Source organism: Scyliorhinus canicula, chromosome 16 (genome assembly GCF_902713615.1).
Source record: "Scyliorhinus canicula chromosome 16, sScyCan1.1, whole genome shotgun sequence".
In the NCBI taxonomy this organism is placed as follows: Eukaryota; Metazoa; Chordata; class Chondrichthyes; order Carcharhiniformes; family Scyliorhinidae; genus Scyliorhinus; species Scyliorhinus canicula.
The window spans coordinates 6,436,412-6,461,333 of record NC_052161.1 but is presented as its reverse complement, the minus strand read 5'-3'; the positions used below and the strand labels follow the sequence as shown (position 1 = coordinate 6,461,333).

The 24,922-nt window shown below is 45.0% G+C and overlaps 1 protein-coding gene across 7 annotated transcripts in view; it reads left to right on the top strand.

The window, feature by feature from the left end:
- The window catches only part of lcor (ligand dependent nuclear receptor corepressor), a 140,991-nt gene that overhangs the window by 19,464 nt on the left and 96,605 nt on the right, over window positions 1-24,922 (top strand). For 2 of the 7 annotated variants that reach the window (XM_038773403.1, XM_038773404.1), the window contains exons 3-4: window positions 11,330-11,416; window positions 11,696-11,775. The exons of 2 other annotated variants lie outside the window; for them this stretch is intronic. In XM_038773403.1, the coding sequence (XP_038629331.1) occupies window positions 11,380-11,416; window positions 11,696-11,775 (117 nt within the window). In that variant the 5' untranslated portion in view covers window positions 11,330-11,379. Of the gene's footprint in view, window positions 1-11,329; window positions 11,417-11,695; window positions 11,776-24,922 lie in introns of those variants that run through there. 3 more of the 7 variants (XM_038773402.1, XM_038773413.1, XM_038773407.1) reach the window with 2 other exon arrangements.

Below are 24,922 nucleotides of genomic sequence, written 5' to 3'. Positions count from 1 at the left end.
AAATCCAGTTACAAATGAAACTGTTAGAAATACAGCAAAAAGGGGACTTCCGGTGACGGCGGTCAGGAGGCAGCCGCGCAATGGATGGCTCCTGTTCGGGAACGGCATTTTCGGGGCTTTAAACCCGGTCCCAGGATCCAAGGAGGCGGCAAAAGCAGGGAGAAGGCACAGTAAAGGAAAATTTCGAGGGTGAGCAAAAAAAACGGCCGTTAAAAAAAACAGCTGAAGGTCTGTCGGGGAGTGGAAAGGTCACCAAGGAAAATGGAGGCTGGAGCACCAGGGGAGGCCGCATTGCTTACGGCAGAAGAAATAACTAAGGTGATGGCTGCGGAATTCAAAAGGCAGTTTACAAAATACATGGAGGCAATGAGGAAGGAGATGAGGGAGGTTTTGAGTGCTGGTGGAGGAGGCGATTTCCCCGGCGACGTGAGCGCAGTGGCGGAGGTGTGGGAGCAAGGGGAGGCACTGAAGGAAGTGGAGGAGACATTATTGCAGCACGGTGATCAACTTACCTCGATGGGGAAGGATATGCGGAAGGTGATGGAGATTAACAAGGATCTGCGACGAAAAATGGAAGACCTGGAAAACAGATTCAGGCGACAGAATTTGAGGGTTGTGGGGCTGCCCGAAGGAGTTGAAGGGCCGAGGCCGACTGAGTATTTTGCCGCGATGCTGGCGAAACTATTGGGGGAGGGGGAGGATCCCTCCCGATATGAACTGGATCGGGCTCATCGGTCGTGGAGGCCTGTACCAAAGGTGAGTGAGCCGCCAAGGGTAGTGACTCTGCTTCCGTAGGTACTGGGCCAAGCAGAAGCGGGTGGTGCAGTGGGCTGGAGCTGGTATACGTGTATACCAGGACTTTACGGTGGAGGCGGGCTGCTTTCAACCGGGTGAAGAGGGCACTGCACATTAGCAAGGTGCAGTGCGGCATTGTATATCCAGCGAAGCTGAGGGTAACTTACAAGCTCAAGGCCTTTTATTTTGGAACGGCGGAAGTAGCGGAGGAGTTTGCGAAGGCAGAAGGACTGTGGCAGAACTGAGAAATTGAGAAATAGCCATGTGTCGATGTAACCTCATGACTGTATTTTCTTTTTTGTTTCACTACGTGTGGGTGTATGGGCTAAAGGAGCCAATGTTGTATATATTTGGACAAGGGAAGTGATGGGACTTTCACTCAAAGTGAGGGCTCTTTGGGGTGTAGGTGAACGGGAGTGAGGTGTGGGGAGGGGCTGCGGCCATCGGAGCCTGGCAGAACAGGGTCCGAGTGGTCTAGCCAGGGTGGAAAGTTGGGGGGAAGGAACCGAGGTTGGGGGGAGGAGTTTTACAAGAGGCAGTGGACGGGAGGAGTCGGAGGGGGGGGGGGGGGGGGGGGGGGTGGTGTTTACAACTTTTGGGTATCATGTATGGTACTCTTTCAGAGGTTGGATGGGGTTGAGTGTGGTGGGGGGGGGGGGAGGAGGGGGGATGGGGGGGGAATGGGGAATGGGGGGGATGGGGGGAGTGCACTCTATGGTGACCATGGGCGGTCCCGGACTCCTTTTTCTTTTTCTCCTTTGTTTTTTTGTTTCCACCGTGGGAGGGTTTGTTTTATTGGATGCATATATTGACAGGTGGGCCTTTGTTTGGGGTGGTGGGAGGATGGGATCGTTGTTATTGTTACGGGGATTGATTTTGTATTCGTTACCATTTACTGTCTGTGGGTGGGGTGTAAATTTTGAAGGAAAATGTGAAAATGGAGAATAAAAATGTTAAAAAGAAAAATACAGCAAAAAGAAAGAAAATTGGAAATGCAGCAAAAAGAAAGAGCTTTTCCAATGGAATGAGGAGGTTGGAATTGAAGACAGAGGAAAAAGCAAAAGAGAGAGCTATCCAGTTTAAGGCACTGGAAATTAAAAGGGAGTTGCCAGGAGGTAGAGGGGAGCTTTAACATACAATGGAACCCAGTGGCAATATGCTTAGGTTTATACAGGCCCTACCAAAGTTTGAAGAAAAGGAAGTAGAGACATTTCATGGCATTTGAGAAAAAGCTACCCAAATGGATGAAAGAAAAGTGGACATTACCCATGCTAAGTAAATTTATGTGGCAGGCACAGGAAGTTTATGCTTCCCTGTCGGAGGTGTGTGGAAGGATTATGACGAGGTAAAAAAAAAAGATTCTGGGTGTGTGAATTGCGCTTTCACATAGCCGTCCGTCAATCCAGAAGTAAAACACTCGAACACGTCAGTAACGAATATTCGTTTATTCACGGCCGGGACAAATCTCTAAGTAGTCGGGGAACCACCTTCGAGAAGTGCCCAAGTCCCAAAGTATGGACTGTCTCTTTATACAATCACAGCTTAGAGGTGGTCCCCTTAAATTCCTAGATACACCAATGATTTGGCAAGGATCCAGAACATGTACTTATATGGAATTATTATCCTCGAGGTAGAGGGTGGTGACTATGACATAATCATTACTGCTGCTGCTAACGGTTTTCTTATCCTATCCGTCCATCAGGTCCAACTTCCTTATCTCCTTCCCTCTCGTGCTCCTGAGTCAGCTCTTTCACATTCCAATGTCCATTGTCTCAGTTGACAAGGTTTTACACACTCATTTTTGCTGTCTCTGCACTAACAGATAGAGTTCTGTTCTCATTCCATTCCCTCAACCCTTTAACATCTTTTTACTTGAGGATCACAGATATATTTCAGACCCTTAATATTACATACAGACAGTAAGATTAAAACAAGACAATAAATGAAATCCACTTCCACAGGTGTAAATGAACTTGTTCCTGAGGCATATAGGCAAAAGTTTTGGAAACAGCCGAGAAAGACCTGTACTGAATTTGAAAGGATTAAGCAGAACAATTTTAATAGGTGGATATGAGCAATGGGAATTGAAACTACCAATGAGGCTTTGCGAGAAGTCATTTTCTTAGAAGAATTTAAGAATTCACTACCTTCCGTGACAAGAACCCATGTTGAAAACCAAAGGGTGATGACCGCTAGAAAAGCAGCAATAATGGCTGATGATTATGAGCTGATCCATAAATTCAAACCTTTGTTCCATCAACGATCACCCCTTTCTCATCAACTGAGGTGGCCAAACCCGTAACTGTTTTAAGGGACACAGGTGTTACACAAACCCTCCGATGGAGAGGGATTTGGTTTTTCCTCTGGAGAGTTCAGTGAAAGTGATGGTATTAGTGAATGGGATAAGTGGAGATTATAGCCCAATTCCATTGTATTAAGTACAATTGAAGTGTGATTTATTGTCTGGTCCAGTAGTTGTCCGAGTGGTTCAGAAGTTACCAGTTGACGGGGTAGACTGATTTTGGGGAACGATTTGGTAGGCGTGTAGATAAGGAGACAGAACAGTTACAGTGTGTACTGACCAGGGCAATGGCTAAACAATCTACACCACCCGAGAGTAAAGTAACGTCACAATCAGATGGTAGAGTAGCCAAAACTATCCTTGAGAATGGGGATAATTCCGAGGAAGTGCTTGGTGGGACTTCACTAATTGAGGCCCAGGAGTTGGATCCAGAGATACATAGATTAGCACATAGATTAGCACAGTCAGCTCTCTCAGAAATTGAGGATGAGGGGCTCCAGAGTGCTGTTACATTAAGAACGGAGTTCTAATGAGGAAGTGGAGACATCCTCATCAACCTGAGGGCGGGGATTGGATGGTTGTTCATCAGATAGAGATACAGCCCAAATATCGTGGAGAAGTATTGCGGACAGCACATAAGATACCAACGGCAGGACATATGAGAATTCGCAAAACTCAGGCATCAGTCAACAGGAGTATTCCTAGCCAGGACTGCATAAGGATGTAGTGCAATTCTGTAGAACCTGTCTTATCTGTCAGGTAATAGGTTAAACCCGCACCTTTAATTCCCCATACCAGTGTTTGAAGAAGCATTTAGTCGGGTATTGGTAGATTGCGTAGGACCAGTGCCTAAAAAGAAGGCAGCGCATCAGTACATTGTTATGGTCATGGATATGACTACCCAATTTCCGGACGCTATACCTTTTGAGAACAATTACAGCTAAGATAGTAGCTTCGGGAGCAAGAATGAAAATGTGGGGAGAGGAACCTTTTTTTTTCTTTTCTTTTTTTAAAATTTAGAGTACAGTACCCAATTTTTTTTTCAATGAAGGGGTAATTAAAAACATTTTTTTTTTTAGAGAAACCAATTATTCTCCCCCCCCCCCCCCCCCCCCCCCCCCCCCCCCCCCAAATTAAGGGGTAATTTAGCATGGCCAACCCTGCAGTTGTGGAAGTGAGATGTGGGCAGGCAAACATGCCCGGTCCTGAATATTCCAGACTGGAGATGAAGTGCAAGTATCGTTGCCGTTGCAGGGTGAACCTCTGAAAGCAAAATTCAGTGGCCCCTATAAGGTAGTTAGGAGGGTCAATAAGGTGACTTACCTGCAGGGCCGGCCCAAGGCACCGGCAACTCGGGGAGTCGCCCGGGGCGCCATGTGCTAGGGGGCGCCAGAGACTCTGGTCCCGCGCATGCGCAGTTGGGCCGGTGCCAACCAGCGCATGCGCGGTGGCCGCCCTCCCCCAGGGCGGCCCCCTCCGCCCCCCCCTCCGGCCCCCCTCTGGCCGCCCCCCCCTCCGTCAGCCCCCCCCCGGCCCCGTCCCCCCCCGCCTCGGCCCCCGAAGGGCGCCGAAGTTCAGCTTGCCCGGGGCGCCAGCAACCCTAGGGCCGGCGCTGCTTACCTGATAGATGCTCCAGACTGCAGGAAAAAGGACAGATTATGCCACATAAATATGTTGAAGATATATCATCATATCATCGTAGGGAAGGAACAGGTGTGTCAGATGGTAGAAGTAGTGGGAAGAATGAGGTAGGAGAAGAGGTCGACTGTTCACAGCATGACCCTCCTGTGGTACGATTAACAAATACAGACATCTTAGAACAGGTAGAGAGCGAGTTTGTCTCTTTAGAAGACCAGCAAAAAGATCTAATAAGGATACTAAAAAAAAATGGGCATATTTGTAAGAACACACCAGGGTGCACTACGTTAACTAATGATGTAGGCTAGAGGCCAGCAGCTGAGGCTCACACTCCCAGCGAACCTGTGAGAGTGGAGCGGGGCCGAGCGGAGCAGAACCAGAGTATTCAAAAGGTGAGAGGGAAGCAGCTGAGGCTTACTCTGAGCGAACCTGCGATGGAGCAGCAGAGGGCGAGGCTCGTAGAGGAGATTCTGAGGGTGGATAGGATGCATTCGGTAGCGCAAGAGGAGGGGTTGTTAAAGGAGAAGCTCCAGATGGGGTTTTGGTTAGTGTCCACGGGGAAGGCGAGGGGGCAGATGCGGAGAGCTAGAGGGGCAGTGTATGAGTATGGGAAAAGGTGAGCAGGATGCTGGCCCATCAGCTGAGGAAGCAGGCAGTAGCGAGGGAGTTTGGTAGGATGAGGGTTGAAAGGGGTAAAGTGGTGACGGGTCTGGAGGGGGTGAATGGGGTATTTGAGGCCTTCTATAAGAGGCTGTACTAGTCAGAGCCCCTGGCTGGGAGGAGGGTATGTGGTGGTTCCTGGATGGTTTGGAGTTCCCTAAGGTGGAGGGGGGCAGGGTGCAGGGACTGAGGGCCCCGATTGGGTGAAGGGAGGTGATGGATCACATTGGTGCGATGCCTGCAGGGAAGGCCGGATGGGTTCCCAGTAGAGTTTTTTAATGCAGTTTGGTGCGGAGCTGGGGCTGTTGTTGGTGAGGATGTACCCCCCCCAAATCTCCGATCTTAAAGAAAGATGAGGACCCGGAGCAGTGTGAGTCATACTGCACGATATTGCTGCTGAAAGTTGATGCAAAGTTGTTGGTGAAGGTGCTCGCATTGAGAATTGAGAACTGTGTGCCGGGGTGATAGGGGAAGACCAGACGTGGCTGGTTTAGCACAGTGGGTTAAACAGCTGGCTTGTAATGTAGAACAATGCTAGCAGCGCGGGTTCAATTCCTGGACCGGCCTCCCCGAACAGGTGCCGGAGTGTGGCGACTAGGGGCTTTTCACAGTGAAGCCTACTTGTGACAAGCTATTATTATATTATTATAGATGGAATACAATGTGGAAAAGTATGAGGTTATGCCCTTTGGTAGGAAGAATAGAGGCCTAGACCATTTTCTAAATGGGAAAAGGCTTCGGAAATCTGAAGCACAACTAGGACTTAGGAGTCCTAGTTAAGGATTCCCTTAAGGTTAACATGCAGGTTTCAGTTAACAGTTAGGAAGGCAAATCCAATGTTAGCATTCATGTCGAGAGGGCTAGAATACAAGAGCAGGGATGTGCTGCTGAGGCTGTATAAACTTCTGATTAGACCCTATTGGAATACTGTGAGCAATTTTAGGCCCCGTATCTAAGGAAGGATGTGCTGGCCTTTGAGGGGGTCCAGAGGAGTTTCAGAAGAATGATCCCAGGAATGAAGGGCTTGTCATATGAGGAATGGTTGAGGACTCTGGGTCTGTACACGATGGCTTTGAAAGCTCGCTAAAAGATCGCGAGGTTCAAGGGACAGAGCCTCGGGACTGGTCCGAGGGCCAGTAGAAAACCAGAGTGAATAATAAAAAAAACACGCCGGTTAACACCTGCTTGGGCCAACAGTGGGGAGTACAGCTGAGGCAGATTGGCCAAATGTGGACCACAGCCACAGAGAGGGGAGACAAGTACGTGTAAATATATATAGTGATCTTTGTTTCAGTTTTATTTACCGCTCTTTGGTAATTAAAATTTTTCCTTGGTTGTTTTTGCATTGTTTTGCGTGGTTTTGCAACTTGTAACTTAACCTATGAACTGAAATGTATACATAAAATGTGAACGTCAATAAAAACATTTCAAAAATAAAATAAGTGGATAGATCAAGGGTTACGGGAAGAAGGCAGGAGAATGAGGATGAGAAATATATTAGCCATGATCGAATGGCGGTGCAGGCTCGATGGGCCAAATGGCCATTTCTGCTCCTATATCTTGAAAATGAAAAAATAGGGCAGCACGGTGGCACAGTGGGTTAGCCCTGCTGCCTCACGACGCCGAGGTCCCAGGTTCGATCCCGGCTCTGGGTCACTGTCCGTGTGGAGTTTGCACATTCTCCCCGTGTCTGCGTGGGTTTCGCCCCCACAACCCAAAGATGTGCAGGCTAGGTGGATTGGCCACGCTAAATTGCCCCTTAATTGGAAAAAATTAATTGGGTACTCTAAATTTAAAAAAAAAAGAAAATGAAAAAATGAAATGAAAATCGCTTATTGTCACAAGTAGGCTTCAAATGAAGTTACTGTGAAAAGCCCCTAGTCACCACATTCCGGCGCCTGTTCGGGGAGGCTGTTACGGGAATCGAACCGTGCTGTTGGCCTGCTTGGTCTGCTTTCAAAGCCAGCGATTTAGCCCTGTGCTAAACAGCCCCTATGGTCTTATGGTCTAGACAAAGGAAACTCTGAACCAGTAAAGCAACAACCATCTCGACTGAATCCACAGTAACTGGTTCAGTTAGGTGCGAAATGCCAGTGCATGTTGGATATGTTGCGGAAACCAGCATGTTGGGTATGTTGCAGAAATGATGTGGTCTACCAAACACTAAATAGAATTTGAGAGATTGAGGGCCATGTTGGTGGGCGAACCAGTTCTGGCCGCCGCCTGTTTTTTCCTTTACAGACCTTTAAAAATGGCCACAGATGCCATTGGAGCAGCACGGTAGCACAAGTGGCTAGCACTGTGGCTTCACAGTGCCAGGGTTCCAGGTTCAATCCCCCGTTGGATCACTGTCTGTGCGGAGTCTGCACGTTCTCCCCGTGTGTGCGTGGGTTTCCTCTGGGTGCTCTGGTTTCCTCCCCCAGTCCAAAGATGTGCAGATTAGGTGGATTGGCCATGCTAAATTGCCCTTGGTGTCCAAAAAGCTTAGGAGGGGTTATTAGGTTACGGGGATAGGGTGAAAGTGAGGGCTTAATTGGGTCGGTGCAGACTCGATGGGCCTCATGGCCTCCTTCTGCACTATGTTGTTCTATGTTCTATGTTGTTCTATGTTCTATGCCAGTGACCTGGTGATAGGGCAGTACTACTGCAAGAATAGAGAGGCTACTGGGATAGTTTTCAGAAAAACTTAAGTCTGTGCCAAAGAAAGTTTTCCACCATTGAAAAGGAAGCCTGAGCATTGCTACTACCCTTCAGCACTTTGAAGCATATGTCCATCATGACCGTAAACAAAGTTTAGTTTATAATCTGCTTGCATTTTTAGAAAGGGTTAAAACTTGGAATGCAAGGTTATTCCATTGGAGTTTATTATTACAACAGTTCAATGTTATAGGGAGGAACTCAAAAGTTGCAAAATAGTACACTGTGTTTTGAAGATTTAGACTTTTTTTCTTTTCAAATTTTTTTTTCTAATTAAGGGGCCAATCCACCTATCCTGTACATCTTTGGGTTGTGGGGGTGAGACCCACGCAGACACTGGGAGAATGTGCTAACTCAACACAGGCAGTGACCCGGGGCTGGGATTGAACCCCGGGCCTTGGTGCCGTGAGGCCGCAGTGCTAACCACTCTGACTCTGTGCCGCCCCAAAAATTTAGATTTTTAACAGAAGAACTTAGACTTTTTGGTACAGGTGAGATTGGAGGGATTTGTTTTAATTAGTTGGTTGGTGGCCAATGGATTGGCCGAAGACTGTATTCTGCCTGGCAACAGACAGTAATTTAGAAGCTGTGAGTTTCTTTCTCTTCTCTTTCTCTTTCTCTTTCTCTCTCTCTCTCTCCTCTCTCTCTCTCTCTCTCTCTCTCTCTCTAAAGGTTTCTTGCCTGTCGTCTCTGAATCTGCAGAGAAGTTTTGAGATCCAGATGAATGTACAGTGAAAACCATAACCGACTGAAAGCAAAGACCTTCCCGCAACTGAAGGCACACACAAAATAATCAAAGTGGAAGATGTCCATCTGAAACAAAGACTTTTATCCTTTTACTCATCGTTAAGGTTAAGGGGGGGGGTTGTTGGGTTACGGGTATAGGGTGGATACGTGGGTTTGAGTAGGGTGATCATTGCTCGGCACAACATTGAGGGCTGAAGGGCCTGTTCTGTGCTGTACTGTTCTATGTTCTATGTTCTATGTATTATTTTTCTTTCCACCCCTCTTTCCCCTCTGTTTGTCTGTTTTGTGCGTATGTAGAGGGTGGGTGAGTTAAAGAGGTGGGTTAGGACTTAGATTATAGTTAACCAGTTGTATTTGCTGCCTATTTAATTATTGTTATTAATAAAAATTAACTGTGTTTAAATTTACAAACTTGGTGACTGTGGTTAGTGGGCAGCCAAAGACCATATGCTTCAGATATTTTCTAAGAATTAATAGTTCACTTCAATTATGTTGTGAGTCCGGGTCAAGTGGGGCCTCACGGTAGCATGGTGGTTAGCATCAATGCTTCACAGCTCCAGGGTCCCAGGTTCGATTCCCGGCTGGGTCACTGTCTGTGTGGAGTCTGCACGTCCTCCCCGTGTGTGCGTGGGTTTCCTCCGGGTGCTCCGGTTTCCTCCCACAGTCCAAAGATGTGCGGGTTAGGTGGATTGGCCATGCTAAATTGCCCATAGTGTAAGGTTAATGGGGGGGATTGTTGGGTATGTGGGTTTAAGTAGGGTGATCATTGTTCGGCACAACATCGAGGGCTGAAGGGCCTGTTCTGTGCTGTACTGTTCTATGCTCTATGCTCTAAGTGGGGCTGGAATTGACCGCGCAAGCCCAGAGTGTCGTAACACCATACTGCAAAGAGATCCCTTTGTTCTGTATTATTACTGAACATATCTTTATCAGATAAAATAGACTAAAATAGGGCACCAAGGTATTGGCCCAGAAAGAGATATTTTAAAAATGCAGCACAGCAAGGGTTGTTCTGTGATATTATACTTTCTGAATAATTAATGAGTACACATTAAGTACCACCACTTGTGCGTTTCTAATTTCATTTTAATTTGTTACTCTGTTGTCAGTAAACTGTTATCAGTCAGTCCTTGCATTATCATGTACCCGTAATAATTTTCATCAATTGCACCATTTTGATACTTTTTTAAATTGTGAAGAAGTTTTTGGATGTTGGAAATAGAGTAGAATCCATTCTGGGCGACCAACATCAGACATTTTAAAATAAATTTAGCATACCCAATTATTTTTTTCCAATTAAGTGGCAGTTTAGTGTGGTTAATCCACCTAACCTGCACATCTTGGACTGTGGGAAGAATCCCATATAGACACGGGGAGAATAAGGGGCAGCACGGTAGCATAGTGGTTAGCATTGTGGCTTCACAGCACTCGGGTTCCATGTTCAATTCCCTGCTGGGTCACTGTCTATGTGGAGTCTGCATGTTCTCCCTGTGTATACGTGGGTTTCCTCCGGGTGCTCCGGTTTCCTCCCACAGTCCAAAAACATGCAGGTTAGGTGGATTGGCCGTGCTAAATTGCCCTTAGTGTCCAAAAAGATTAGATGCGGTTATTGGGTTACGGGGATAAGGTGGAAGTGAGGGCTTAAGTGGGTCGGTGCAGACTCGATGGGCCAAATGGCCTCCTTCTGCACTGTATGTTGTATTTTCTATGTGCAAACTCCACACAGACAGTGACCCGGGGGCGGGAATCAAACCCGGGTCCTCAGCGCCGTAGGCAGCAGTGTTAACTGCGCCACTGTACCGCCCCAACCAACATCAGACCCCAATAATGTGGTGCAGCCCAAACCTAGTGAAGTATCTCCTACTGCATACTGGTACATAATTTATTGATCCCTGTCAACTAATGCTGAATGACGACAGTTTTGAGGTGTGCCATACCCACTCGGAGCTGAATTGAAACTGTTCAGAATAACTTCATGTAAGACCCTTAAAGCCAGATGATCAAGGATACTTTAATCCCATTATGTTGGGCTGGATTCGATATCTTGTAAGTGAAGGTTTATTCTCTGACCCACTGCACTACCCAGTTCCTCTTGACCTTTTGAACACTAAGTTTAGAAATGATTTATTCCAGTTAATGGGTTTAATTAGGCAAGTTAAGCTCAGCTTCCACTCTGTGCACAGTGTAAGCAGTTAACACTGCGGTCTCTCTGTGACTTTGATGTCTTTGTAAGGATCATAGTGGACAGAACATTATTTTGTGTTAAGAGTACCAACATTCCTACTTTAAGAATTGGAAGAATTTATGTTTGATTTACCATCCATTGTTGTAAGTACGTTATCTGGGCTGCATTGGTGAGGTACCATGCCGACTATTATTGTAACATGTCCTTATGCTTTGGGAGGTGGAGTAAAATTGCTGCAAGATTTATTGTTAAACTTCTGAATGAAGAATTATATTGACAGAGGGCTTGGGGCTCTCTTCCCTCAGCTGCAAGGGCGTAGCAATACCTGTCTGAGAAGCAAAGGAAGAAGGAAAGAATGAAGTGTTTTCATACCCTCAAATACAAAAAGCTAAGTCAGTTTTGTTTCTATTCTAAGCACTGTTCAGTTATGTGTAGAGGTTTTATTTATAGAACATAGAAGCTGAGTTCTTAGTTTTCCTCCTTTTCCGCTGGGAAGGAGGAAGTTTCGGAGTTTTGCCAAGTGTACCTCTGGTCGACTGAAATGTGGAATGATTGTATAGGGTGCTATTTGGCAGATCATACACCCTCCCAAATGAAGGATGGGGGAAAAAGACTAAAACAGCAACAAAGTCAATCTCTTGTTAGGCTAAAATTATTCTTGAATTCCACAGATTGTGAGCCTACAGGTGTTTCTGACTGGTCATTTGATGAAAACTGTCTCTTCTGTTGCTTGAGAAGAGAAAAAGTGAAGGTAAGAGCAATTTGAAATATTTAATTTTAGCGACTACTTGGTACACTTGGTTTAGAACAGAATAATGCGGCTCAGTTTATTAGGTTATGTAGCCTGGATTGAAAAAAATATAATATTTTTGTATTATATTTTTTGAGGGTATGTCCTTCTTCCTTTACTCCCTGGCAGGCCATGCTCTATGTCGGTAGGACATGGTGTAATGATATTTTCACTGGACTAGGAATCCAGAGACTCAGAGTATTGCCCTGGGGACCTAGGGTCGAATCCAACCATGGTGATGGTGGAATTTGAATTAATTAATAATCTAGAATTAAAAGTCTAAAGATGACCATGAAACCATTGTTGATGGTCATAAACCCCACCTGGTTCACTAATGTCCTTTAATTGAGGAAAATCTGCCACCCATACCTGGTCTGCTCTACATGTGACTACAGACCCACAGCAATGTGGTTGACACTTAATTGCTCTCAGTTCTTGGGCAATTAGGGATGGGCAGTATATCCCAAGGATTTTACAAAATGTTCTTGACAGTTGTAACGAGGTGCATGAACATGACTATCCATCTGACCTTTCTCTCTGCACTTTGCCCCATCCCCATCTCCCACGACAAAATCTTTCAGGGTGACTACAAGCAGGCATGTTGTGGGTTGGAACTTTGTGCTATCAGTTCATTGCTGCTGATCCTCTTTGAAGCTGAGTGGAAAGAATTAGATCTTAACCTAGCTGAATGATGGGGAAGAACCTGAACAAAGTATCTAATATTTCATTCAAAGTACACCCAAATTTTATAAAGAAATTTGATAAACAACACTTCCGACTTTCGACATGGACTTCGGGATGCCATTGATTCATCTGTGAGAGGTGATGGGAATGCATCCTCAAAGCTTTAGTGACATGAGGTGAGATCTTCTGGACTTGTTTTGATGGCTGAACAAACTGGTTCGGGAAAGGTACATCCAGTCTGTTATAAGTTCCTCACATGAAATTGTCCCTTGGTGCAGGAAGATCTCTGCTGATGCCTTGTTTGCAGGGCTTTTTGCTTTGGAATATAGAACATAGAACAGTACAGCACAGAACAGGCCCTTCGGCCCTCGATGTTGTGCCGAGCCATGATCACCCTACCCAAACCCCAACCTATACCCGTAACCCAACATCCCCCCTTAACCTTACTTTTTAGGACACGACGGGCAATTTTTCATGGCCAATCCACCTAACCCGCACATCTTTGGACTGTGGGAGGAAACCGGAGCACCCGGAGCAAACCCACGCACACACTGGGAGGACGTGCAGACTCCGCACAGACAGTGACCCAGCCGGGAATCGAACCTGGGACCCTGGAGCTGTGAAGCATTTATGCTAACCACCATGCTACCGTGCTGCCCGGAATATTGTGGTGGTGAATTCCTCCCCTCAACTGGTGTCATTTTTTTGCATTGACCATCAGCTAGAATTTCCCACTTGTTGTGATTGATATTGAGGCTTTCATTTCTCTTCCGACAGCATCCTTGAATTGGAACTTTTGCCACCCTGCTGATCTCTTGGCACGGACTATCTGCCTTGGAGAATTGGCCTTTTCCATCCTGTTCACTTGCCCAGGCCACTGAAGCCTTTTTTGCTTAATTAACACTTGCATATGTGGCATGTTTGCACCGGAAAGGACTATTTTATTGGTGACTTTGTCTTTTCTATGTGATGCCGAAGATGCATACTAGATACTGGAGATGGAAATTGTTGGATCTTTTTCATGAATTATTCCTAAATTGGCTTTCGTATCACTTTACAGATGTTGTGTAAGATTCTAAAAGGTTCTCGAGAAAGGTCTTGTTTTGTCCACTTCCTGGTGATGTCTTCTTCAATGAGTAATTTATTTTCTCATATATAGAAATTAAAAAGTGGGTGCTATTCCACTTGTGGGACAGACAAAGCCAACGTTTCAGTTACTTCAGCTGATTTCTTCACTCACTTTTGAGGTCTGGACCTCTTTAATGTCTCACTGCAACATATGAGGCTGATATGATATGAGCTTTGACAAAGAGTCATCCGACTCGAAATGTTAGTTCTTTTCTCTCCCCACAGATGCTGCCAGACCTGCTGAGATTTTCCAGTATTTTCTCTTTTGTTTCAGATATCAGCATCCACAGTAATTTGCTTTTATTATGAGGCTGATTTAGCACAGTGGGCTAAATAGCCGACTTGTAAAGCAGACCAAGGCCAGCAGCGCAGGTTCAATTCCCGTACCAGCCTCCCCAAACAGGTGCCGGAATGTGGTGACTAGGGGCTTTTCACAGTAACTTCATTTGAAGCCTACTTGTGACAATAAGTGATTTTCATTTTTTCATGAAATGCTATCTAGAAGCTGAAAATGATAAGTAAACTGCAGACTACTTTCCTTTTCAGTTGCAGTCGGCAACAAAACATTGCATTTGATACTGTCAGATTGTTCTGATTGTGGTTTCCTTCTTGGTGGTAGTAGGTCAGATTAACGTAATATTGCCTATAACATATTGCTACCATTATCTGCTATTTGTAACTTGAAATTTCCCAATTGCGAATAAAGTTTAGTCGCATATCGCTAAAATGCTTCTTGTGACATGTGATCCAAAGTAAACAGTCCTAACTGTACTTGCTGTGACTATTTAGACTATATTCTATTTTCTCCCACATCCAAATGCCAGCATGTCTTTTATATTTACATGTTTTGAAGAACCTGCATAGTATTTCCAAGTTAATGTGAATTCCACAGGCCAACCAGTCTCGTGGTGTCGACATTTCTCCTCATCTCAGTCTTAAATGGTCCACCCTGTATCCTCAGACTGTGGACCCCTGGTTCTGGACACCCCCACTATCTGGAACATCCTTCCTGCATCTATCCTGCCTAGTCCTGTTTGAATTTTATAGGTTTCTAATCGACCCCCCCTTCTGAACTCCAGCAAATACAATCCTAACAAACCCAATCTGTCCTCATATGTCAGTCCTGCCATCCCAGGAATCAGTCTGGTAAACCTGTTCTGCACATTACAAACATAGTATTTAATTTATTTGCCGATTTAGATGGAAATCATAACCCACATTTCAATGTTTATCCATTAAATGTTGTGCTGAAAATCTTTTGTCTGACCAGTCTGCACAGGACAGCTTTCGCTCTCCTTCAGATGTTGTCAGTTATAATATGAGGATTGAACAAAAGAAACTGACAAAAAGGCTTTAGTGAGCACTTGTATCCTTTCATGTTATGCTAAAATTTAAATATACAGGCAGACTGCATGTTTCAATTCGGTCTTCTGTACTGCATCTTTCTGAAGCAGTAATTGAGTGGCTTTTTTTTTTAACATTGATCTTTAACTTTGGCAGCCTTCTGTCTTGTGAGACGGTGATTTGTACCATGGTGGTTAACTCTGCGTTAAGCATCTCCTTGTGTGGCTCTGGAGCCTCAGTCTGTCATGGCAGCTCCTGCTGCATTTGCTGCAATGAAGAAAGTGAGTTGAGAAGAACTGCGCATTGTGTTTCTCTTTATAACTTCCAGTGCCGATCCAGGCAGACGGCCTCCAGAGGTCATAGCTGTCAGGCACTGTCTCCCCGTTGTCTGTGTCAATGTCTGCCATCTACATCTCTTACTCAGATGTGTCCTTGTAGTGGAGATACGTACTTCCATTGAGTCGTGACCCAGTGGCCAGTTCACCATACAGAAGACGTTTCGGTATACAGCAGTAATCACTCCGATGAATGTAGTCTAATGAGCACAGACATTGGCACAGTAATGAGTGTATGCTGATGGAATTGGAATGCCCCAGGGCCTCTGGTGATCTTGTCCTGCCAAGAGATGCTGAGAAAACACGTGAGACAGCGAAGGTGGAAATTATTCAGCCTTTTCTTGATTGGGTTGCTTGTTGTTCCAGTCTTTCTCAGTTTGGACGTAACAACTGCAACTTTTGCGACGCAATTGTTGATTTCCGTATCAAATGACAGATTGCTGGTGATTGTAGAACCTAAATTTGTGAAACTATCAATAACCTCCAGCATTACAATGACAATGCTGATTGTTTCTGATATGGCAACATCCTGGGCTATGACCATGTCTTCCTGATGATCAAACTAAACTTTTTACAGACATGAAAATGAAATGAAATGAAAATTGCTTATTGTCACTAGTCGCCACATTCCGGCGCCTGTCCGGGGAGGCTGGTACATGAGAGAGCCTGTCCATTTGCAGCTGAGGTTCTGCTCTGTATGAAATGCTAATGCAACATCATTGGTATAAAACAATTCTCTGATGCGGACGGTGTATCTTGGTCATGGGTCTCAGGTAGGCAATGTTGAATAGCTTTCCATCAGTTCTGGTATGCAAGTAGACATCTTCTGTAGATGAACTGAAGGTACATGACAGCAGCAAAGGGAATAATATGCCAGAAAATATAGTGAGTGAAAAATAGTTACATAATACAAATTATTCACAAAAAAAATTGATTCCAGTTACTTATTGCAGTGCAGACACCAGTCATGATTGACAGGGAATTGACCCCACCATCTTCATTTTTACCAGCCCACATGATGCCACGGTATGCAGCCTGATAGAATAGCCACCTGAAAATCTTTCTAGGCTTGAATATGGAAAAGGGCTAATGATGAGGTGAATGGAACAGCTCCTTGTTTTGTGCATGTTGCAATTTAATAAGGGCTGCATGGCAGCACAGTGGTTAGCACTGTTGCTTCACACCAGGGACCTGGGTTTGATTCCCAGCTTGGGTCACTGTCTGTGCGGAGTCTGCATGTTCTCCCCATGTCTGTGTGGGCTTTCTCCGGGTGCTCCGGTTTCCTCCCACAGTCCTGAAAGACGTGCATGTTAGGTGAATTGGACAGACTGAATTCTCCCTCTGTGTACCTGAACAGGCGCTATTGAGTGACAACTAGGGAATTTTCACAATAACTTCACCGCAGTGTTAATCTAAGCCTACCTGTGACACTAATAAAGATTATTATTATTTAGGGTTTTGTACAGGATGTGATTTTCTTTCATTGCTTTCCAAACTGTTTGCATAAGCTAACTTGGCAGATGGAATATAAAGGAGGAAAATGTGAAATTATGCACTTTGGCAGGAAGATTGAAGGAGCAGATTATTCTAGAAATGGAGAAGGACTGCAGAAAGCTGTAGCACAGAGAGGTTTGAGGGTCCTCGTGCATAAAGTTAGTTTGCAAGTTCAGCAGGCAATAGGGAAGGCAAATGGAATGTTGGCCTTTTTTTCAAAGTCTTGCTAAAATTATACAAGGCATTAGTTACAGCACACCTGGAATACTGTGAACAGTTTGGTCCCCTTATTGAAGAAAATATACCGGCACTGGAGGCAGTCCAGAAAAGGTTCACTAGGTTGATCTGGGTATGGAGGGATTTTCTTATGGGGAGAAGTTGTGTAGGGTGGATCTATATTCTTTAAAGTTTAGAAGAATGAGGGGCGACCTTGTTGAAATGTATAGGTTTCTCGGGGGGCTTGACAGGGTAGATGCTGAGGTTGTTTCCTCTTGTGGACCAGAGGGCATTATCAAAGAGTAAGGGGTCACCTATTTAAGACAGAGATGAGAGGAATTTTTTTTCTCTCGGAGGGTAGTGAATCTGTGGAATTCTTCACCACAGGTCGTTAATTATGTTTAAGGCTGTGATAGATAGATTTTTTTTTATCAGTAAGAGAATCCAGGCTGATGGGGAAAAGACAGCAAAGTTGAATTGAAGACTTTCAGATCAATCATGATCTCATTGAATGATAGAACATGAACATAGAACATAGAACAGTACAGCACAGAACAGGCCCTTCGGCCCTCGATGTTGTGCCGAGCATTGTCCGAAACCAAGATCAAGCTATCCCACTCCCTGTCATTGTGGTGTGCTCTATGTGCTTATCCAATAACCACTTGAAAGTTCCTAAAGTGTCCACTATCACAGCAGGCAGTCCATTCCACACCCTAACCTACCTCGGACATCCCTCCTATATCTCCCACCCTGAACCCTATAGTTATGCCCCCTTATCACAGCTACATCCATCCGAGGAAATAGACTCTGAATGTCCACTCTATCGTCCTCATCATCTTATAAACCTCTATTAAGTCGCCTCTCATCCTCCTCCGCTCCAAAGAGAAAAGCCCTAGCTCCCTCAACCTTTCCTCATAAGACCTATCCTGCAAACCAGGCAGCATCCTGATAAATCTCCTTTGCACCCTTTCCAATGCTTCCACATCCTTCCTATAATGAGGTGACCAGAACTGCACACAATACTCCAAATGATGGAGCAGATTAAATGGGCAGAATGGCCTGCTTCTGCTCTTGTGTCTTACCGTTTGATTTTGTACTTTGTGATTCATACCTAATACAAAGAAAGATGGTTGTGGTTGTTAGAGATCAATCATCTCAGTTTCAGGATGTCACTGCAGGAGATCCTTGTGTCCTAGGCATAACCATCTTCGGCTTCATCAATGACCTTTGCTCCATCATAAGGTCAGCACCATTCACGACTCGGAAACTGAAGCAGTCCATATCCAAATATAGCAATACCTGGACAGTATCCAAGCTTGGGTTGACAAGTGGCAAGTAACATTTGCCCCACACGAGTGCCAGGCAGTGACGAAAGAGAATTTAACCATTGTCCCTTGATGTTCAATGGCATTACCATTGCTGAATTCCCTCACTATCAACATCCTGGGGGTTGCAATTTGAGCAGAAACTAAACTAGACTAGCCGTATAAATACTGTTGAGTACAAGAGCAGGTCAGAAGCTAGGAATCCTGCAGCGGTTATCTCGCCTCCTGACTCCCCAAAGACTATCTACCATCTACAAGGCACAAGTCAGGAGCATGATGGAATATTTTTCACTTTCCTGGCTGAGTGCGGCTCCAACAACCCTAAAGGAGCTCAACACCGTCTAGGACAAAGCAGCCTGCTTGATTGACACCCTATCCACAAACATTCATTCCCACCACCACTGACAAACAGTGGCAGCCGTGTGTACCATTTACAAGATGCATTGCAGGTACTCACCAAGGCTCCTTTAGACAGCACCTTCCAAATCCAGGACCACTACCATCTAGTAGGACAAGGTCAGCAGGTACATGGGAACACCACCACCCTGAAGTTCCTCTTCAAGCCACGCACCGTGCTGACTTGGAAATATATATTGTTCCTTTCCTGTCACTGGGTCAATATTGTGGAACTCGCTTCCTAACAGCTGTGGGTGTACCTGCACTACATGCATAGTAGCAGTTCAAGAAGGCAGCTCGCCACCTCCTTGAGGGCAGTTAGGGATGGACAATAAATGCTGGCCTAGACAGTAACACCCACATCTCATTTATGAATGGATGAAAAAAAAGTTGTATTTTTCCAGTGTCCAATCTTCATAAAGCTGTTTGATTTCAAGGATGAATAATCATCCCATTTTCAGTCAGACACTGGCTTAAATGTAGCCTTGTGCTATGCTGCACACTTTCTTTGAATAGTCAAACATCACCCATGAATTCCGGAGGGGGTCTTCTCAGCCTAAGGCAACTAATTTGTTTGCAATTAAATGATATGGAATACAAAATTATTCACCCTAAAATTAAAATAGCAAAGTCAATGTTGGGCCAGTTGCCTTTTCTGTAACCTATTGGTGAAAAGAATGTTCATAGGCTTTACTGTTTGTGAAACAACATCCTGCTTAACTGAATTCCGTATGGTTTCTCTTGCATCTGCCTTTTGGTATCTGCTAATTATAATTACAACATTATTTATGCAGCACATGCCTTATGATCAGATGTCCTCGATCTCGGAGCACAATGCACAGCTGAACTGTAATTAACCTGTAATTTATTTCAAAGTTAAGGTTTTAAAATTATTCACCCTTTGTCTGTAAGAAAGTTCTGTTTAGATGCTTGTAGATAATTTCCGGAATGCATCAATATTACAGTAGATCATTTCCTGACCACAGACATTATAGTTCATAATGGAAAAATGTTTTAGATGGTTTTACTAAGAACATTGAGTCAGCTAAAAATATTTTGCAATATTGTTTCACAGTTCCAGGCCAATTCTTTGACAAAAAAGGAGTTCAGACTCTTATTTGTACTTTTGGAATTACACACTTTTTGCATTATCTTTAAATATAGAGCATCAACCACAACATTTGTGGTTGCACCATGTATGCTGCCAGCATCCTGTTGGGGTAGTAGCAATCACACCTCCACCTTCCACTCTCGCAGCTCTTAAAGTACTATCTTCCCAGTGTGTTTGGATCTATAAAGTTTGCCTGCTTTATATTATCAATTATCAGCTGCAGGAGTATTGTAGACAATATTGAAGTACCCAGTGATGCTAATATAAAACACCGCAGATGCTGGAAATCTGAAAAACTGACAAAAAATGATCCTGCTGCTCATTTCTAGCATTTTCTGTTTTACGCCTAGAGATGCTAATGGTTTTGTGAGTCACTTTAGCTTGCTGCAAACACTTCCTCCCTGTGCCACCCCTAAATAGGGTAACTTCAAAAATGGGGCATCATTTAGCGGTATTATCACTGTAGCATTACAGAAGTTACTGGATTATCATTATGCCATTCCAATAGCATGACCCTAAACTCTACAAGTTTAATAGAATTTTTAAAATAATGTGAATTGGGGAATTAACGGAGACCATCAGGATCTTTGGACTGACCTAATAACACACTAGTATCTTAAATCAGGTTTTGTAAGCGAGCAACATATCAGATCTCTGATGTGTATCTCATCACTTGTTAATAAGAATGCACTGATCTATTTCATATCAGTAAAAATTGATAGACAACTTGTATTCCTATTTCAAGTAGAACCTGGCTCTTTTTGATTTTACAGTTACCATTCAGGAAAAGTGAGAAGCTACATTGGTACATAACTTATTTTCTCTCTTTGTAAGATGAACTAAAAACCACGGGTTGAATTAAGTTCTGCTTGGGGGGGTGGGGGGCTTTGGTGAGGGCTGGAAAGAAATTTAGAAGCAAGTGCAGCCTGTGTGTGGGTAGCTTTTTAATTCAAAAACTACACTACCGTTATAATTTCTGAGTTTCCTGACCAATTAACTTGTGTGCGAATGATGATGACCTCGAATCTGTTTCAATTCCAGTATTTATAGGGACATTCCAAAGATGTAACTTGATGGGTTTTGGAATTAGTGGAATGGATTCCAGGTTTTTAAAACCGTGCCTTGTTTTACTAACACATCCCTGGATGTGATGCTGGAGCCTGTAAGGGCCTGCAGGGAGATGCTCTTCCCTACCAATGGGAAGACGAAGCCTGTTGAAGAAACAAAGCAAGCTGGAGGTTGCCCATGAAGTCACCAAGCTGATGGATTCAATGTCCAAAGTTGTTTAATGACCTAAGCAGGATGGGAAAATATAGTGAGATATTCACCTGCATCCTGATATGCATGTCACGCCAACCCCCTCGATCTGCATTCTCAAAGCACTTCCTCACGCATACTCACCACTGACACTCTTCCCTCATCCTTACTCAAATGTCATGTTTCTTCCTCCATAATTGTCAACAAATGCTCTCCCTCGATCTATCCATTTGACACATGCCATTACTCTCACTCAAAGATCTCTTCTAGCACAGAGCATGAGGGACAGTCAGAGAACTGGAGATGGTTCTCCAGTCACCTGTCAACTGACACCAACTCCTCTGCAGCTGTTCTTGGCTGTTAGAGATAGGGATATCGCAAGTACCTGGTGGCAGGATTTAATATCAGACAAGCATGTGGTACAAAACACTAACTCATATTGACTTGAACTGGGAATTAAATACCATGCGTACTGCTCATTTAATGCATTCTTACCGTTACAATTCATATCTTTTAATCTCGCACAGGATTTTCAAGCATGCAACAAGAGAAGGCTGGTGATCCCTTGGAAGAGATCGCTCCCTCTGAGGATACACCACTATAGAATTTGAGCAGACAATGTACCGCTCAGATACTCACTTTAGTGGGATCAGTAATACAGATGGTTGAGTTTTCACTTTGTGACTTCCATGTCAAGATGTGGAGATGTCGCACCCCCATCCGGCCTGAGCTTACAAAATCTTACCAACTGCCCTGGCTTGAGACAATTCACACCTCTTTAACCTGTGATTATCCCTCTCTCCAGTCGAACCGCCTGGACCTGTAAAAACTTAATTACCTGCAAAAACTCTCATTCAAAGTATCTTCTTGCATCATTGACTTTGTCTCACCTCACCTCTTAACTCACCTGATGAAGGAGCAGTGCTCCGAAAGCTAGTGATTCGAAACAAACCTGTTGGACTTTAACCTGGTGTTGGAAGACCTCTTACTGTGTCCATGTCAAAAGTGGGAAAAAGCTGATGGTAGATTTGGGGACAACAGTGGAGAGTCGACACTGGAAGCTGCAGGATGCTCAACCGTTTGCTCAGCTGCATGTGGATGCTGTGTCTTGGGGCTGATGATAAACAGGATACTTCTGGAGCAGCATCAGAGAAGATACAATGTACTGGCAGGCGATCCAGTTTTTGAGATGGTGCCTTTGTTCATGGAAAAAGTGGCCACCTGCATGGAGAATGAAACAGGTGTATACAGGCCTTCACTAGTGGCTTTCTCACTATGCTGTCTTGAATAGGATGCATGATACCTTTTCCAGGGCCATTCACCTGCTAGTCTAGAACAAAGTATTCTGCAGTTTATTGTGAGCAGGAAAGTGGGTGGTGCATGAAATGGATGATGGTGCAAAGGGACATGGAAGTGGGGGCTTGGTGCAAAGTGCTTCCACTTCTCACCCATTGTCCCCACACACTCCCTCCAGTCAGTGCCCACATGCTGACCCCTGTCCTTTGAGGCAGCACGGTAGCATTGTGGATAGCACAATTACTTCACGGGTCCCAGGTTCGATTCCGGCTTGTGTCACTGTCTGTACGGAGTCTGCACGCCCTCCCCGTGTGTGCATGGGTTTCCTCCGGGTGCTCCGGTTTCCTCCCACAGTCCAAAGATGTGCAGGTTAGGTGGATTGGCCATGATAAATTGCATTAGTGTCCAAAATTGGCATTAGTGTTGGGTGGGATTACTGGGTTATGGGGATAGGGTGGAGATGAGGACCTTGGGTAGGGGGCTCTTTCCAAGAGCCGGTGCTGACTCGATGGGCCGAATGGTCTCCTTCTGCACTGTAAATTCTATGATCTGATGGCCAAGTCTGCCCCTGCACAGGTGCAGGTAGGTAATCTTTGCTGGGCCCCTTATAGGTTCCAGAATAAAGAGGACATCAGCAAAGAGCACCTCCATAGTGGGAGCAGGGATCTGAACAAATCGCCTCTATCTTCCCTGAAGTCAAATGGGTTGTACCATAGAGGTGTGAGCAAAAGCAAGAGTGAGGATTTGAGGCACACCAGGTATGCACTTGGATGTCTTAAACAATGCTAGATTTGTAAGTGTCCATTCTCTCTTTGAGTAAATATTGTTTCTCCCTACTCCTTTCCTGTCTTGTCTTGATCATTTTTGTTTGCTGGTTGAAATGTGGCCCTTCCATTTGTGATTAATGGTAAGACATGAATTGATATCAAGCAACTCGGGACTGTGAAAGCGATGTTGGTTGTTTGCAGGACTGTTTGGTGTTAGAAGGGCATCCTGGACTGCAACGTGTGCAACTGCTGTTGCATTAATTGTGTCATGTTCTGCAATAACTGTCTTGCCTTCTTGGAATAATTTGAGGAGGCTTTATGCTTTCCTTTTTGTTTCTCTTGCTGGCCCAAATCTCACTGCTGTGTGATATTCTGCAGAGTGGTCACAGCCACAACTGTTCTGGAGAATGTAGCTGGTACATATTGAAGGGCACCTCCAGATCTGCCCAGGGATTTAAAATGCATTTTCAGCATTCAAGTGGCTTGCACAATGATCTACCTAGTTGTTAAATGGCTTTTGTTGTATTGATCCTTGGCCTCATTGATTCGGTTCCTCTTGGATGCCTCAGCCAACACTTTAAGTAGTTATGCCTTGTCTCTGAGCAGCCAAGGTATGACGAACTTAAGGAAAGTGGACAGCTGCAGAATAAAAACATCACGGCAACTGCCTGGGAATCTTGGGAACGTTTGCATGAAGATTTTTTTGTGGTTGCACAACATGACATTGAGGGATTGTAAGCCCTTGTGGTTGGTTGATCTGGGAGTGCCTTAATTGCAACATTTGTGCAGGCAATAATGCTCTGTAGTCGTCCGCAGTTAGCCAGATCTGCAAATCCAAATGCCTGCTCATTCTGTTTGACATCATCAGTGCCAAAGTTGACACAATTGCCTAACCTGGAAACAAACCATCAGCCACCAGTTTTATGCATTTATGAGTCACTGATGTGAGATTTTACAAATGTCTCCAGCAGAGACCTGGAAGGAACTAGAGGCACTGACAATGTAGGTGTTGGTAATTTTGACAGCCACTGGGACTTCCGGTGATGACGGGCAGGAGGCAGCCGCACGTTAGAGGGCTTCCGCTCAGGAATAGAATTTTCGGGGTTTTAATGCCCGGTCCCAGGGGCAACGGATGCTGAAAAAGTTGTAGGAAGACACAGTGAGGAGAAATGTCCAAGTTTTTGGAAAAAACGGCCGTAAAAAAGGGGGCCAATGAAAGTCTGCCAGTGAGTGGAAAAGTTGGCGCGCGAACTGCAAGGAAAGCAGAGGCTGGGGCGCCGGGGGAGGCCGCATTGCTCACGGCAGAAGGAATGACCAAGGTGATGGCCGTGGAACTTGGAAAAACAGTTCACAAAGCACATGGAAGCGATGAAGGAGATGGGGGCGGTATTGAAAGTGCTGGTGGAGGAGGCAATTGCCCCGGTGAAGGCGGCGATATCGAGCGCAGCGGCGGTGGTGCAGGAGCAAGGTGAGAAACTAAAGGAAGTGGAAGAGGCATTATCGCAGCACAGTAATCAACTCACCTCGATGGGGAAGGAGCTGCGGAGCGTGATAGAGACCAACAAGGGTCTGCTAGCCAAAATGGAAGACCTGGAAAACAGATCTAGGTGGCAGAATCTGAGGATTGTGGGTCTGCCCGAAGGGGTGGAAGGCTCAAGGCCGACTGAGTATTTTGTCACGATGTTGGCGGAGCTATTGGGGGAGGGGGATGATCCCTCTCGATACGAACTGGATCAGGCTCATTGGTCATGGAGG